This window comes from Schistocerca gregaria, chromosome 6 (genome assembly GCF_023897955.1).
Source record: "Schistocerca gregaria isolate iqSchGreg1 chromosome 6, iqSchGreg1.2, whole genome shotgun sequence".
NCBI classification, from domain to species: domain Eukaryota; kingdom Metazoa; phylum Arthropoda; class Insecta; order Orthoptera; family Acrididae; genus Schistocerca; species Schistocerca gregaria.
Genome location: NC_064925.1, coordinates 81,043,067 through 81,060,770, shown reverse-complemented (window position 1 = coordinate 81,060,770; position 17,704 = coordinate 81,043,067). Strand labels below are relative to the sequence as shown.

General features: G+C 37.4%; 1 protein-coding gene across 1 annotated transcript in view; it reads right to left on the bottom strand.

Annotated features, from left to right (window-relative positions):
* The window catches only part of LOC126278289 (solute carrier family 22 member 16-like), a 224,849-nt gene that overhangs the window by 21,032 nt on the left and 186,113 nt on the right, over nt 1–17,704 (bottom strand). The window contains exon 8 of the mRNA XM_049978299.1: nt 10,551–10,819. Within this exon, the coding sequence (XP_049834256.1) occupies nt 10,551–10,819 (269 nt within the window). The remainder of the gene's footprint in view (nt 1–10,550; nt 10,820–17,704) is intronic.

Below are 17,704 nucleotides of genomic sequence, written 5' to 3'. Positions count from 1 at the left end.
AGTGTCAGATGCTGTTTAAGACTGTTCACAGATGATGTGGTTACCTATAACAAAGATTCAATGCCTGAAGACAATACTGATTTGCAGCATGGCCTCTGGAGGATTGCTGAATGATGCAGGCACTGCCCACTGACCTTCAACGTAAATGAATATAACACATTCTGCTTAAATAGGAAAAGAAAGCCACAACTGTGCAACTACACAATTTATCAGAACCTTTTTGAAACAGTTCTACCATTAAACATCTAGAAGTACCGTAACTATACAGAGATACCTTAAATGGAATGACCACTTAAAAGAAGTACCAAAAGTACTCTCCATCACACAGCATGCTGACTATGATGTAGAGTCAGATATACATGCAGGCTGTGGCTGCCCTGCCACAAATGTCAATCCCATATTGCAAATACCATTTGTATAAGGATAGGAGGATTTATTATAGTTGAGAGATGTATTAGTAAGTGCTTCTTCTTCTTCTTCTTTTTCTTCTTTCATGTATTTCAATCCACTGCTGGACATAGGCTTCTTCCATATGTTTCCATTGTCTTCAATTTTTGAGTCACCTTGTACCATCGTGTTCCAGCCACCAGATTCATTGATCAAGCCACCTCATTTGGGATCTTCCAATGTATCTCTCATTGTCCCATGGTCTCCAGTGTGGAATTTAGGGGTCTGTCTGCTGTGATTTTGTTGAGCTATATGTCAAACGGATTGCCATTTCAGGCTTTTAATTCACACAAGAACATTTATTACCTTTGTTCTCCTTTTAATGTCCTCAGATTGAATCCTCTCCCTGAGAGCAACTCCTAGCATATGTCACTCCATGGCTTATTATGAGGGTCATAGATTCCAGGCTGTAAATTGTAGCTGGTAGTGTGCACATGTTTTATATACCTTAGCTTTCAGGTTATTCAGGACATCTTTGTTGGTCAGGATAAATCTTAGCTTCTGGAAGACTGCCCAGTTCAGTCTTACTCTGTAAAGAATTCTTGCATTTTAATTGTTTCTCCGTAGTTTAATGTTGTGGCTGAGGTAGATGTATTCATCAGCAGCTTCTATAAACTGATTTCTCAGTGTAAAGGGTTGAATGTCTGGACTTATTGTTTTTGTTTTATTGATGTTCTTTTCTAAGCCAGTCTTTGCAGAGTCAAGTTTTAGTTATTAGTTCATACTCTGTAGTTCTTCCAATTCTTTATTTATGAGCATAACAATGTTGGAAAAGTGTCTATAATTCTCTGTTATTCTGGTTGAGTGGTTTGCACACATCTTCCATTGCAAGGGTGAACAGGTTCACAGAGATGGTGTCACTTTGGCGAATTCCTTTGCCAATTGGGATCTAATTGGTGAAAAGGTGTTCATCCACTATTATTGTCTCCTGTCCATATATGTATTTCAGGATCTTTATTTATACCTTGAATGTTATGAGAAGGATAGTTGCTCCTCACTATATAGTGGAGACGCTGAGTTGCAGATCGGCGCAACAAAAAGACCGTCATTAAATTTGCTTTAAGCCAACAGACACATACACACACACACACACACACACACACACACACACACACACACACACACACACACACACACACACGACCACAGTCATATATATATGTTGTCTATTTTAGACAAATGCTTTGTTGGCAAAAAGCTTATTTTGTGACAGTCTTTTGTTGTGCCTATCTGTGACTCAGTATCTCCAGTATATGGTGAGTACCAACTATTCTTTTCATAATATTGTTACATTACATCATGAATTTTCCACGTTTTGAATTTATCTTGGCATTTTCAAGGGCTTTAATGATATCTGAAATCTCCATGGAGTCAAAAGCATTTCAGTCATCTATAAAAGCCAGACAAATTCTGATGTTCTACACAGTTGTTTCATCAAGAAGAAGGGAAATAGTCTGGATGTGATGCATAATAGAAAAAGCTATCCGAAATCATGCTTGCTCAACACGTTGATACAAATCCAGTTCACCTGTGGAGCAGTTCATTAGAGGAGTTTGTAAAAATATGATAAACTAACACAACAATAGTTCTCGCAGTTTTCCTTACCACCCTTTTTGAAGAGTAGTACTTCAGCATTTTTTTCCATTTTTCTGGTATTCTTCCAGAGTTGATGCATCTGTTGAATATTATCCTCACAGCTGCAACCACCCACCTACTTTCAGCATTTCATTTGTTAGCATATCTGCCTCAGGTATTTTTTTGTATTTTAGTTGTTCAAGTGCATTTTTTACTTAAGTTGTGCTTCTTCCTGTGTATCATTCAGCATTACTTGTTCTTTCTTGTACGGTCTGTCAATGGTTGTACTATACAGCTCTTAGCAGAAGTCTAACAATTTCAGTAATATTATGTTTATCTATGATTATACCCCATCTCTTGTTCTGAGTTTCATAATTTTAGGTCTTCCAACACACTTACCAGTCTTTAAAATTTTCATGTTTCAGTTGTTTTCAGTCATCTGCAGATTCAGGTTATTGTTAAATTTCCTAAGATCTTTTTTATTTCTTTCCAGTTAGTTTTCTTAAGTGCTGTATACTCTGATGAATTCCTGCCGATTTTCTTCCTTTCTTCCATGAACTGGATGGTACTAACTTAAAGTCAGCTCTTTTTGTTAGATTTCTGGAGGGAAAACTCATTTGCTGCAATTTGAATACTAGTAATTTTCTCTGCATGCTCATTTACTTCTAAGGACTTCAGATCTCCTGTTGGACCAAGTTTTCAGATAAAGTTTGCTGGAACAATGCTCTCTGCTTCCCTAAGTCATTTGCTCTTAGAAAAGCATCACTCAAGTTTGAGGTCAAATGAGAAGGTCACTCAAACTAGCCTACAATCACTTCCAATATCAAACTATTGAGTACAGACACATTTTTGCACTTCTTTGTTGTTGGTGTGAATGAAGTCTATTTCATTTCTGATTTTTCTATCAGGGCTCTTCCATGTTCATATATTTTGGATGGGCTTCTTAAAAAATGTATTAATGCTAGAGATTTTCAGCTCTAAAATATTATAGCATTTGTTTACCTCTTTCATTTCTGCAGTCTAACCCAAATTTATCAATATTCCATGGGTCTCAATCTTTTGTCCTATTTTTGCACTGAAATCTCCCATGACGATATCCTATTGTGTCTTCTTGCAATCTTTTGGATTAGTGATATCTTGAGTCGCAGTCAGGCACAAGAAAAAGCTTTTAGTCAAGAAGGCCGTCATCGGAATTAAATCTCTCTCTCTCTCTCTCTGTCTCTCTCTCTCTCTCACACACACACACACACACACACACACACACACACACACACACACACACACACACACACACACAGAGAGAGAGAGAGAGAGAGAGAGAGAGAGAGAGAGAGAGAGAGAGAGAGAGAGAGAGAGAGAGAGAGAGGGGGGGGGGGGGGGGGGAGAAGGGTCGAGAAGGGTCGCCTTACTATCCTCCGCCTTCCTGCTGCAGGCCTCCTCCTTGCCCCCACCAACCAGACTGCTTCTCCCATAATGCACTGCTGCTCCCAGTCCAGGTTCGGCAGCCAGAGACTGTGGTCATGTGTTTGTGACCTGTGTTTTTGCACGAATATGTGTGCACATGTTGTCTAATTCTGATGAAGGCCTTTCTGGCTGAAACCTTACTTGTCTGAAGTCTTTCTGTTGTGCCTGCCAGTAACTCAGCATCTCCGCTATATGATGAGTAGAAATCCATCCTTTTCATACTATTTTCATTATTCTACCTTGTATTTTCCATTGTTTGGCATTGGTTATAAATTAACAAGAACTTCATTATTACAGTCTTGTCGTTATTCAGTGTACATTTATTCATTGTTAGCTGTTCTATGATTAGTTCAGAGTTCTATTTATTGCTTTGTGGGGCTAGCCATTCAGTACATCCCCTGCTAATAAATGACATATTATCAGAACATTTGTCTAGGTTTGTGTTTTGTGGTTGTGTTATGACATTAATAAGTAGAAGAAATAAAAATTGTCCTAGAGTGCTGCCCTGGGGAACTCCATAGTGGACATCTTTGTATGCAGAGAGTGCTGTTAGGATTTCACTTTCATTCATACAACACAGTTTAGTACAATCTTCTATCTCGGAGATACAGAGATATTTACTTAAGAAGCTTTATGCATCTTTTCTGATACCATAAGTTTCTAATTTGGATAATAGTATTGCATGATTCACAGAATGAAAGGCCTTAAACAAATCTAGACAAACCCCAATGACTTTGTTTCTTTTATCCAGTCTGTTTAGCAGTTAATGGAAAAAGTTTGCTACTGCTGTTATTATGGGTTGCCTTTTTTGAGACCCACACTGCAAATTGTTTAATAGCTTGTATTTATAGAAGAAAGAATCCATTTGGTCTAGAATTACTCTTTCAAACAGTTTGCTATGGACTGAAGTCAATAAAATTGACCTGTAATTATTTAACTCTGTCGTTGCTCCCTTTTTGTATACTGCTTGTATCTCAGTAAAGTGAGCTGAACTGTTTATTAGATGTTTTATTGGTTCTATAAAATTTTTTTGCATCTCTCAAATAATGTACATGATATCATGTCATTCCAGCCACTAGATGCTTTTATTGTGAGTTTTGGATTAATTTTAATTACCTTATATTCGGTTACACTCCTTAGGAAAAATGAATATTCATTTTCACTGAGTCTATTTGTAATGTCGGTTCAATTTCTTCTTTGCATACCTTATGAAAATGTTTTATGAAGGCCTCATATACTGTCTTTGGTTCACTCACCAACATCCCATTTTCTTCTAGTGCTATATTACTACAACTTGGATTATCTTCATTATTACATTCTTTGTTTACTATACTTCAAGCTGTTTTATGAACGTTACTGGATTCACTTATCGGTTCAGCATAATATTATGTTTTTAGAGTGAACAGGGATTCCCTGTATGTTTTTCTGTGTTTTTGTGCTTTGTTAGTAACCAGTGTACAAAGGAGATAAAAATGGTGGAACCCATCCTACAATTTTGGACATATATGTCAGATCCACACCAGATAGCTTAACCAAGCGATATTGAATATTTACAGTAAAGGGCTCTTTTATTTGGCTTACAAGAGGATGTTACGGAAATGCTGAGACACCTGAACTGGTAGACACTTGAAGTCAGATGCAGCAGCTCACTTGTTCTCATCTAACAATGAGAGGTAATATTCTCATGTGTATTATATTCAAAAGTTGTCATTGTAGTTAAATGTCATATAGCAATTTCTGATCCATGGGTCTTCCTTAAATGGAAGTACTTTAAATTGGTTGAATATTTAAGAAATGCTGCACAAGATCAGGCTGTGCTACAATAGGTCCATACGAAATTCTACATCCAGCATTGCCTGTCCAGAATCACCTTATTACATATATCAGTGTCTAGAGACAACATTTAGAGCACTTAATGGACAAGTACAGTAATAAAAATATGGACTGAACCAGAGTTACATGCCTGGTGCATTTGGTGGACATTAGAGGGATCAGTTCCTTTACTCTGCTGATAATGAGACAGTAATTTGCAGCACTATTACATTGTTACTGTTTAATAATGTTCCACTCATGTTGGGTCAAAAATATGTTTGAAAGCTCTTCCCAATAAAAAATACTATTTAGTGTAAAAAAAAAAAAAATAATGTGATAAAATTATTACTCAAATAATTAAGGGAGAAGAAAATTTAACAGTCATGAGGGACTGGAATTCAATAATAGCAAATGGAAGAGAAGGAATAGTGGCAGATGAATATGGATTGGAGGTAAGGGATGAAAGAGGAAGCTGCCTGGTACAATTTTGCGCAGAGCATAACTTAATCATTGCTAACTCTTGACTTAAGAATTATGGAAGAAGGTTGTATACATGGAAATGATCTGGAAACACAGGAAGGTTTCAGTTTGATTATATAACAGTAAGACAAAGATTTAGGAACAAGGTTTTAAACTGCAAGACATTTCCAGGGGCAGATGTGGTCGCAAACCACAATTTATTGGTTATGAACTGTAGGTTAAAACTGAGGAAACTGCAGAAAGGTAGGAATTGAAGGAGAAATTTATGGAGATGGGAGCTGGATAAACTGAAAGAACTAGAGGTTGTAGAGAGGATCAGAGGGAGCATTAGGTAACAATTGACAAGAACAGGGGAAAGTAATACAGTGAAAGAAGAACGAATAGCTTTGAGAGATGAAATAGTGAAGGCAGCAGAGGATCAAGTAGATAAAAAGGCGAGGGCTAGTTGAAATCCTTGGGTAACACAAGAGATATTGAATTTAATTGATGAAAGGAGAAAGTATAAAAATGCAGTAAATGAAGCAGGTGAAAAGAAATACAAACGTCTCAAAAATGAGATTAACAGGAAGTGCAAAATGGTTAAGCAGGAATGGTTAGAGGACAAATGTAAGGATGTGGAAGCATATATCACTAGGGATAACATAAGACGCCGCCTACAGAAAAATTAAAGAGACCTTTGTAGAAAAGAGAACCAGCTGTATGAGTATCAAGAGTCAGATGGTAAATCAATGCTTAGCAAACAAGGGAAAGCCAAAAGGTGGAAGGAGTATACAGAGGGTCTATACAATGGCGATGTACTTGAGGACAGTATTATGGAAAATGAAGAGAACGTAGATGAAGATGATGTGAGGAATATGATAGTGCATGAAGCATTTGACAGAACACTGAATGACCTAATTAGAAACAAGGCCCCAGGAGTAGACAACATTCCATTAGAACTAATGATAGCCTAAGGAGAGCCAGCCATGACTAAACTCTTCCATTTGGTGAGCAAGATATATGAGACAGATGAAATACCCTCAGACTTCAAGAAGAATATAATAATTCCAATTCCAAAGAAAGCAGGTGCTGACAGGTGTGAAAATTACCAGACTATCACTTTGATAAGCCATGGTTGCAAAATACTAACATGAATTCTCTACAGATAGAAGCTGACCTCGGGGAATATCAGTTCGGATTCCATATAAATGTGGGAATACTTTTAGCAACACTGACTCCACAACTTATCTTAAAAGTTAGGTAAGAAAAAGCAAACTTATGTTTATATCATTTGTAGACTCAGAGAAAGCCTTTGACATTGTTGGCTGGAATATTCCCTTCTAAATTCTGAAAGTGGCAGGGGTAAAATACAGGGAGCAAAATGCTATATACAGTTTGTGCAGAGACCAGATGGTAGTTACAAGAGTCGAGGGGCAAAAATGGGAAGCAATGGTTGAGAAGGGAGTGAGACAAGGTGGTAGGCTATCCCAGATGTTACTCACCAAGCAGTAAAGGAAACCAAAGAAATATTTGGAGTAGGAATTAAAACTAATGGGGAAGCAATAAAAACCTTGAGGTTTGCCGATGGCATTGTAATTCTGTCAGAGACAGCAAAGGACTGGGAACAACAGTGCCTTGAAAGGAGGATATAAGATGAACATCAACAAAAGCAAAACGAGAATAATGGAATGTAATCAAAATAAATCAGGAGATGCTGAGGTAATTATATTAGGAAACCAGACACTTAAAGTAGTAGACGAGTTTTGCTGTTTCAGAAGCAAAATAACTGATGGTGGTTGAGGTAGGGAGGATATAAAATGGCAACAGCAAGAAAAGTGTTTTGTGAGAAGAGAAATTTGTTAACATGGAGTGTAGATTTAAGTGTCTGGAAGCCCTTTCTGAAAAGATCTGTATGGAGTGTTGTCATGTATGGATGTGAAACATGGATGATTAGCAGTTCAAACAAGAACAGAATAGAAGCTTTTGAAATGTGGTGCTACAGAAGAAAGCTGAACATTAAGTGGGTAGATTATGTAACTAATGAGGAGGTACTGTATGGAATTGGAGAGAAGAGGAATTTGTGGCACAATTTGACTAGAAGAAGGGATCGGTTGGTAGAACATGTTCTGAGGCATCAAGGGTTCGCCAATTTAGTACTGGAGGGTAAAAATCATACAGGGAGACCAAGAGATGAATGCACGTCACAGATTCAGAAGGATGTAGTTTGCAGTAGCTACTTGGAGATGAAGAGGCTTGCACAGGATACTGTAGCATGGAGAGCTGCACCAGACCAGTCTTTGGACTGAAGACCACAACACCACATGTATACTCACAGACATTATTTATATTTTTCCCATCAGTAGAATGCAGGATGAAAGGAACAGAAAATATAGACAGCAAACAAGCTGATTTACAGTGAACAGGTCACCTCCTAAGCATATAAGAACTGACATACAAAATAGGAGAAAGACAACCACTAACCTATGGCAGACTGATATATGGCACATAGAAACACATAACAGAATCATATTCAGGACCTTTCAAGCTCCAGCTCCTTTTCTAGTAAAAGAGCTGGCTTCAACTGCCCGAGACTGCATTCATGTGTGTGTGTGTGTGTGTGTGTGTGTGTGTGTGTGTGTGTGTGTGTGTGTGTGTGTGTCGTCTATTTTTGACAAATTCCTTGTTGGCCAAAAGCTTATTCTGTGACAGTCTTTTTGTTGTTGTCTGTCTGCGACACAGTATCTCCACTATATGGTGAGTAGCAACTATTCTTCTATCCTTTTCACAATATTGTTAGAAAGTATACAAAAGCACACAGAAACCAAAATTCACAATGCTGTGGCCACAGCAGTGCACTTTTGAGTGTCTGTGTGAATATGTGTGTGTGGATCTGTTTACTCTCTCCCATAAAAAGAGCCAATGCTCGAAATCTAGTGAACTGTTTTCTGTTGCATGTTTCTGTGTGCCGTACATCAATCTGCTATATGGGAGTGGTTGCCTTTCCCTTATTTTATGTATTTTCATATCCATGAATTTCCATTACTGATATACAAAACTGACATTAGGTATTTCGTGATATTTAACTGGATCACAAGACTACATAAAAGGAAAAATTTCCAGGGAATAGATTCTGGAAACTCGCTAGCGGTTTTAAAGAAATTGGAACTTCTATAGCAGTTTAAAAGAATATGACATCAAGTGCATAACTGGAAATGGCCCTCATTTTTCTGTGAAGACTGTGTTACTTTTCATGTGGTATGACATTTTCTGCATGAAGTATCTTACAGCAATAATCATCAAATCACTTGCTGCAAAATTTAGTGATCTGTTAGTGACAATATAAAGCGTAGAAATTAATGTTTACCTAATTTTGCAAAGACAGAGGTGAACAAATAACCTTAAATTACGGAGTCACTTCACTCCTTCGAGGCTTTCCATTAACTATTGAAGAAGTAGTCTGAACTGGTTAGCAGAGAGTGGTCTTGTATTTCTTTTTTAAGAGCTGTTATACTGATGCTTAGCACTGGGCAAGTCTCCATATTTGATACTCATTCATGATCTAAATGTAAATTATTTTACTTGACTATAAACTTAGGTGACTTGGCCTTATACCTTACTCCTTTTTTTTAAATCTCACTTTGTATTACACAGATACAACTTCAGTATCTACATCTACATCTACATATATACTCTGCTAGGCACCAAGCGGTGTGTAGTGGAGGGCACAATTCGCGCCAAAGTCATATTTCCCCCACTCTGTTCCACTCGAGGATCGCGCTAGGGAAAAACGACTGTCTGAATGCCTCAGTACAAGCTTTTATTTCCCTTATCTTTGAATGGTGATCATTGCGCGGTCTGAAGGTTGGTGGTAATAATATATGCTCTACATCCTCGGTGAAGTTCGGATTTCGGAATTTAGTGAGCAGCCTCTTCTGTTTAGCGCGCCGTCTATCTGCAAGTGTGTCCGACTTCAAATTTTCTATGAGATTTGTAATGCTCTTGCGATGGCTAAATGTACCAGTCACAAATCTTGCCGCTCTTCTTTGGACCTTCTCAATCTCTTGAATCAGACCCAAATGGTAAGAGTCTCATACAGACAAACAATACTCTAATACCGGACAAACTAATGTATTGTAAGTTATTTCCTTTGTTGAAGGACTGCATTGCTTCAGAATTCTACCAATAAACCACAATCTAGAGTTTGCCTTACCCATTACTTGTGTAATCTGATCATTCAATTTGAGATCATTTTGAATAGTCACACACAGATACTTGACGGACATTACTGCTTCCAAAGACTGATCATTTATTTTGTTCTCATACATTGTATGATACTCATACAGTAATGGGGATTTTTGCCTTGTTATACACTGTAGGTTACACTTACTAATATTGAGAGGTAACTGCCTGCCATTACACCAAACATTTATTTTCTGCAAATCCTCATTTATTTGTTCACAAGTTTCGTGTGATACTATTTTCCTGTAGACTTCAGCAACATCGGCAAACAGTCTAAGGCTGCTGTCAATACCATCAACCAGATTCTTTATGTAAATCGTAAAAAGCAGAGGACCTATTACACTGCCCTGGGGCACACCTGAAGTTACACTTGTTTCTAGTAATATGTATTGTACAGGAACCATCCATACTGGTTTTGACAGTTTGTCAGTGCATAGTTCAAATTTATAGTGCTTGCCAGACCACAGTTTTAAAACTTTTCATGCACAGTCAGCTCATTCTCTTTTTTATGAAGTATACTTGCTATAAATACTTAATTTTTATTGTATTTTTACCTTTGTTGTACAGTACCCAGTTGACAAGAGAAGTTGCAGCACTTGCAGCTGGTGCTAGGGTCAGCAGAACAGTCATGGTGAGGAGGCTGTGCCTACAAACAACCACAGAGTTTGGTAACAGCAGCTTCAGCGCGGGATAGCAGCAGGACGGCAGTTCAGCCAAGAACAGATTCAAAGTCAGTGATAAAGATGGCTCACCAGCATCAGCATTAGCTCCCAGCCAAGGAGAAGTTTGCACCAGCATCCAGTAGCTCCAACTACATAACAGCCTACAACAAAAAGGAATGGTTATCTTCCGATATCTCATTTTGTAATTGCACGAGGAAAATATTTCTCATTTTAAATGAAACATATTCTTCACAATTCATTTGTGACAGAAGAAACAATGGCAGAACAGAAATGAATAAACCTGAGCTAGAACATGTATTACTATCAAATAAATTAGTAGTCTGCAAACAAGACGAGTCATACATTTCAGTCTAAATAGCAACAGTAGATTTAGAAAAAACACTTTCTTCTTTCTATGGAGGGTTATCTAAGTCTAAACTCATTTATGTATTTAAATGGGTCATTGTTTCTTCCTCTTCACCTACCTACCTACCTACCTACCTACACACACACACACACACACACACACACACACACTAAAATCATCTACGCATTTACTTACAGTAGTGTCTTAACTGACATACTTTTGTAAGTATATATGCCTTTAACTCAAACACATATCTATAGTTTTCTAGATTTCTTCACACTGAATTTCATACATTGCATGAACCAAAAACAAACAAATTAATGAAAATATTTTTAATGTGCCAAGTAGCAAGTTATTTGAAATATTTTTATTAAATTAATTATTAATTTTTTAACACCACTGTTGCTAGAGCTCTGAATTCTATATCACACAAGCAAAAAATACCCATGTAATTTTCTGCATATGTCATTGCATAATCTATCTCCATAAAGTTGGTGGTAAGATCATGTATTTGTATTCAGTGTTTGTGAATCATAGCATTATGAAATTCAGGAAGAAATGTATGTTGTTAATGCTACAGAGCATGACATTTGATTTATCATAACCTGTGGCTGATTGTGTTCAAAAGATGGTTGTACCATGATTCACAGGGTATATACACGCCATTAACAATATTGTGCTCTTTTATAATGTAAATTGAGAAGTCCTACAAAAAAATCTGGATAGGTGGTACAGCTTTCATCATTAATAAGGAGGTTAATGCTTGCTGTGTACATGGAATTCAAAAATCTGCATTTGTCTCCTGGGACATGCCAAATGGCAAACATCTTAAGGAGCTTAGTCTTTGTTGTCTAGATACAGGTTTGGCGAACCTGGGAATCCTGAACTGGGAACTGGCGAGTGCCAACATTCCGCTGCAACCAAAAGCTCTGGAAGGGGCAAGTGGGTGGATTGCCCAGTTGCTTGTCAGATGTCCATGAGGTCTACTACATCAAATAAAAACAATCCTAACTGGTAGAATAAACGGGTGGGGGTTAAGTGCTTTTAACACCCAACTCATTCATAGAAGTTGATAGTTCAGCTGTCTTGGACACATATCAGTACAGTCTAAGATGCAAGTAGACAATGTTAAGAGAACAAAAGTCAGCTGTCAGAAGACATTTTTAATTATAAAGAGAGAGGAAAATACATAGCAGAAATTGTCACCTTCTTGTATTCACCTGAAGTGGCACATTGAATGAGGAAATTGCTGCTACACATCAAGCAACACTGGTGAAGAAAGTGAAATAACTTGATGAGTACACAATCATGACACAGAAAATTTCAGGAAAAGTATTGTGACTTGTACTGACATAATGGACCTAGATGCCAGTGAATTATAGGAGAAACTGGAGACTAGCTCTTTATTCTCACAAGTAATGAGAGCTACTGGCAGGGCATGTAAAATTAATCCCTTAATTTTAGATTTCCAGAAAGCTTTTGTCACTGTACCTTACAAGTGACTTCTAACCAAATTGCATGCCTAAAGACTGTCATCTCAGTTATGCAACTGGATTTGTGATTTCCTGTCAGAAGGGTCACAGTTTGTAGTAACTAATGGAAAGTCATCAAGTAAAACGGGAGTAATATTTGGCATTCCAAAAAAAAGTATTATGGGCCCTCTGCTGTTCCTGAGCTACATAAACGATTTAGGAAACAATCTGAGTAGCATTCGCCGGTTGCGAAAGCTCGAAATTCTGTGTGTGTGTTTTATTCATTGTGCCTATCTACCGGTGCTTTCCTGCTTGGTGAGTCTTGGAATCTTTGTTTTTAATATATTTTACCCATATGGAAGTTTCTTTCTATTTTATTTACATCATCATATATATATATATATTTAAATATGTCTGCTTGTGTCTGTGTATGTGCGGATGGATATGTGTGTGTGTGTGTGTGTGTGTGTGCGCGAGTGTACACCTGTCCTTTTTTTCCCCTAAGGGAAGTCTTTCCGCTCCTGGGATTGGAATGACTCCTTACCCTCTCCCTTAAAACCCACATCCTTTCATTTTTCCCTCTCCTTCCCTCTTTCCTGACGAAGCAACTGCCAGTTGTGAAAGCTCGTAATTCTGTGTGTGTGTTTGTGTGTTTTGTTCATGTGCCTGTCTGCCGGCGCTTTCCCGCTTGGTAAGTCTTGGAATCATATATATATATATATATATATATATAAAACATACACACAGAATTTCTAGCTTTCGCAACCGACGGTTGCTTCTTCAGGAAAGAGGGAAGAAGCAACCATTGGTTGCAAAAGCTAGAAATTCTGTGTGTGTGTTTTATTTATTGTGCCTATCTACCAGCGCTTTCCCGCTTTGTAAGCGGGAATCTTTGTTTTTAATATATTTTTCCCATGTGGAAGTTTCTTTCAATACTTCCAGAAACAATTCTTCAGGACAGCTTGTGGCTGCATCATGATCAGATCAGCTTACACTGAACAATTCCTCACACTGCAGTGGCTACCAATCACTGACCAGATGCCACTGACTGCATGAAATCGGGTGCCGCCCAGGTCAAAGTGGCGCAATGCTGTCAGTGTCTGTATCAATTGTCATTTTCGAATTTGAAGTTCTAATTTTCATCTTGCAGTTGGGCATTGTATTTTGCATACTTGATAATCATGAACTATGGTTATTCAGTGTAGAATTGGGTTGAAAGTTGAAAAAGGTGTAACATCTGCAACACAATATTTACTTTTGGTATAATACAGGGGTGAATGCAGAAGAGACACCTCGAAGGATTTGAACTATGTTTGGAGTGAGTGTATTTGGGAAAAATACACCAGGAAAAGATATTCTTGTTTCAGCAAAGATCGTTCTCATATGAATGGTTTTCCACATTTAGGAAGTCTCAACTACTGATATAAGTGACGGATTACCATTTGACCATCATGCGACAGTTGCATTCAACAGGAAATGTTCAGAAGTCTGATGTATGGGTACTGCATCCTCTAATTGCTTGAACATCATCAGGTCACTCATTGAGTATTCCTTTGCAATACTGTTGATGGAGACAAGTTATGATGCCTTTATCATTAACTTCCTAAGAAAAAATGGAAGGCTGGATCCCTACCAAGAGAAGTAAACTCCAGCAAAGAGTCATGTGAACACAATAGTTTCCATCTGATAGCTCCAAACATGTGTTTTCCATTACAAATTCTCCCCAAGGTGTGTCCATCACAGCTGGAATTAGTTGCCAACAATTGAGACACCTTTCAGTTGCAGTGTAAGAAAATTGACCGACACAACTACGTCATGTGTGCTACTGAATGATAATGCACTCTGTTGATTTAAGAAACAAAATTATCCAGGAGATTGATAGGGAAGTCATCTCTCAGGTACTTGTATTTATAGGAAAGTCATCTCTCAGGCACTTGTCCCTCTGATTGTATACTCATAAAATTATATACCTTTCCTGCTCTTGATCAGTCAACTGTCAAGGCAATTTATCTCTAGGTGGAAATGCTCTTCAAACTATACTGATTGCTAGAACCAGTAGGCTTCTACAGCTGTAGAATTTGTAAGCTACTTTAGCATTGTCAAATTGTTTTAGATATTGTGAAACAATATACTGTTGCTGATTAATTTATCATTGATGATTGCTGTTGTGTTCCATAAACTAATGGAAAATGCAATTAAAATATTCAATGTACTAATACAAATTATATTCAACTTACTACAGAAACACCACAACAGTAGTCTATCTTCAAAAAAACATTAACAGTTGGTAAGACTATTATGCCTCCATTCATCATAAGAATAAACCTGATGTAAACACTGCACTATGTATTCTTTCATGTTTGCTAGAACCTCTTTGGATTTACATTTCACGTGAGACCACAGCCAAACTGTCTCAAGTACTGTCAAGTATGATAATAAGGGTATATTTTGTGCTTTGTATTACATACACATTGAGTTAGCAATAATACGGGACAACAGCTTTACTGGTGCATTTAACTGGAACAGCACCGGCAGGTCAGCTGATACAGGTAGCCTGCAGTGACATGGCCAGCTGCAGTTCACACATAAAGAAAATGAGTAGAGGAGCAATACAGCTTCGAATGTCATTTAATTTTTAAGCGGAACGAAATAATACACTGAAAATCTCCTACAATACACTCCTTAACAACTAGACAAAAAACGCAACACATTATTGTTTTTAGCTAACATACTATTGTATTTAAAAACAAGAATGATGAATATTTCTGACTTAACCAGGGGGTAATGTTTCTGCATAATCTATGTGTAACTATGTGTAATGTAAGAGCGTATTGAAGGATTTCACTGTATGGTTAAATATTGAAGCCACTGAAGGTATTACTTACAGTCAGTCATCTGGTAATCCAAGAAGTACATTTCAGTTCTGAAAGTGTCACCTGGTACATTGATAATGAGCCTATAAACAACAGAATCCATGAAGCCAACCAGGCGGAGCATTTTCTCTTCTTATTTTATGATGAGCCATTCTATATCCCGCCAGCATTCAGCAGTGGTATGTGCGTTAGTTACAGTGCAGCTTGCAGCTTAACAGTCTTGTTACTTATCAGGCCAAATATTGCAGCTTGGCTCCAGATGAGTTCTGTTGGGTTCATATTGTAATTGAACAGTAGCAAATGTAAAAATGCAGCATTTGTGTGATGTGCTCGATGCTGTGAAAATGATTACTTTTCATGTTTCTACGAAACTTATCGACCTCTGTGGAACAAAATGATGGACATAGTCCACATGAAGTGGATTTGGTTTTTCATTTTTGCCTTAAAAATTAAATTGTTGTGTTTTCTTAAACAACTTTTATGAGCAGTCTTTCATAAAACATCTATAATTAAGAATTTATATTTGAAATGGAAACAGGAATTTCATGTCCAATATGTAATTAGGGACAAGAAGATGTGCATTATTCATAAAAAAAATGATGATGAGTTTTATAATTACAAGATGTAGGTATTTCAAATTGAACAAGAGGAAAAAAAATTGATTCTAAGGAGATTTGAACCTACACACGAATAAGTGCATTTGGTTCCCGTACCATTCTGCTACCAACTGTGCTACACATACAGTCTCTCCGCTAATTTCCAGTTGCCGCCACTCATACCTCACCTGTCTTTCAAAAACATCTTTGCCTCCACACTTCCGCCTCGACTTACATCTCTGCCCTTACTCATTGCCTTTAAATATGTCTGCTTGTGTCTGTGTATGTATGGATGGATATGTGGGTGTGTGTGTGCGCGAGTATATACCTATCCTTTTTTCCCCCTAAGGTAAGTCTTTCCGCTCCCGGAATTGGAATGACTCCTTACCCTCTCCCTTAAAACCCACATCCTTTCATCTTTCCTTTTCCTTCCCTCTTTCCTGACAAAGCAGCCGCCGGTTGCGAAAGCTCAAAATTCTGTGTGTGTGTTTTATTCATTGTGCCTATCTACCGGTGCTTTCCCACTTGGTAAGGCTTGGAATCTCTGTTTTTAATATATTTTTCCCGTGTGGAAGTTTCTTTCTATTTTATTTACACATACAATCTGAGTTTAATAATCAACTGCATTGTATACAATGCTGGGAAAACATCAGAGCCTGCTGGGAACACATCAGAGCCGATTATCTCCATAAATTTATGAAAACCATTAAGGACAGCCTATTTCTCGGTATTTTTTAACCGTATTCCATGTGCATGTTTCACTTCAGAACAGAAAGCAGCCTCAGCCATTTTCATACTGCAAATTAACAGTGTGATAATCAGGCAACAACACTGCAGAAGCTATGCCTGTATGCAATTTTTGAAATAAAAACTATGTAGCTAAAGCGCGATTAAGAAAAATGTTGATGGCTGCTAACACACTTTAATACCTTAAAGCTTCATTTAACATAACTTAATAATAAGATATCTAATACATAAGTAGGACCTAATTCCTGGAGGGTAACACCACCATTGTACATATGCTACGGCTTCTGACCAATCATCGTCTTTGTGTTTGTTTACATCAGGTTTATTCTAATGATGAATGGATGATAATTCGTGTTAAAATAGGCATAATCGCCTTACAGACACTGAAGGTTGTCATGATGTTCCTGTAGTAAGTTGAATTTAATTTTTATTAGTACATTGAATATTTTACTTGCATTTTTCATTGGTTTATGGAACACAACTGCAATCATCAAAGAAAAATTAATCAGTAACAGTATATTATTTCACAATATCTAAAAAAATTTGACAATAATAAAGTAGTTTACAAATTCTACACCTGTAGAAGCCTACTGGTTCTAGAGATCAGTGTAGTTTGAAGAACATTTTCACCTAGAGATGAATTGCCTTGACAGTTGATCAATCAAGAGCAGGAAAGGTATTATTTACCAACTATACAATCAGAGGGATAAGTGCCTGAGAGATTACTTTCCTATAAATACAAGTGCCTGAAAGATGACTTCCCTATCAATCTCCTGGATAGTTTGTTTCTTAAATCAACAAAGTGCATTATCATGCAGTAGCACACATGATGTAGTTTTGTCGGTCGGTTTTTTTATGTTGTGACCGAAAGGTGTCTCAATTGTCGACAGCAAATTCCAGCTGTGATGGACATACCCTTGGGGAAGAATTTGTAGTGGAAAACACACTTTTGGAGTTATCAGCTGTAAACTATTGTGTTCACACTACTCTT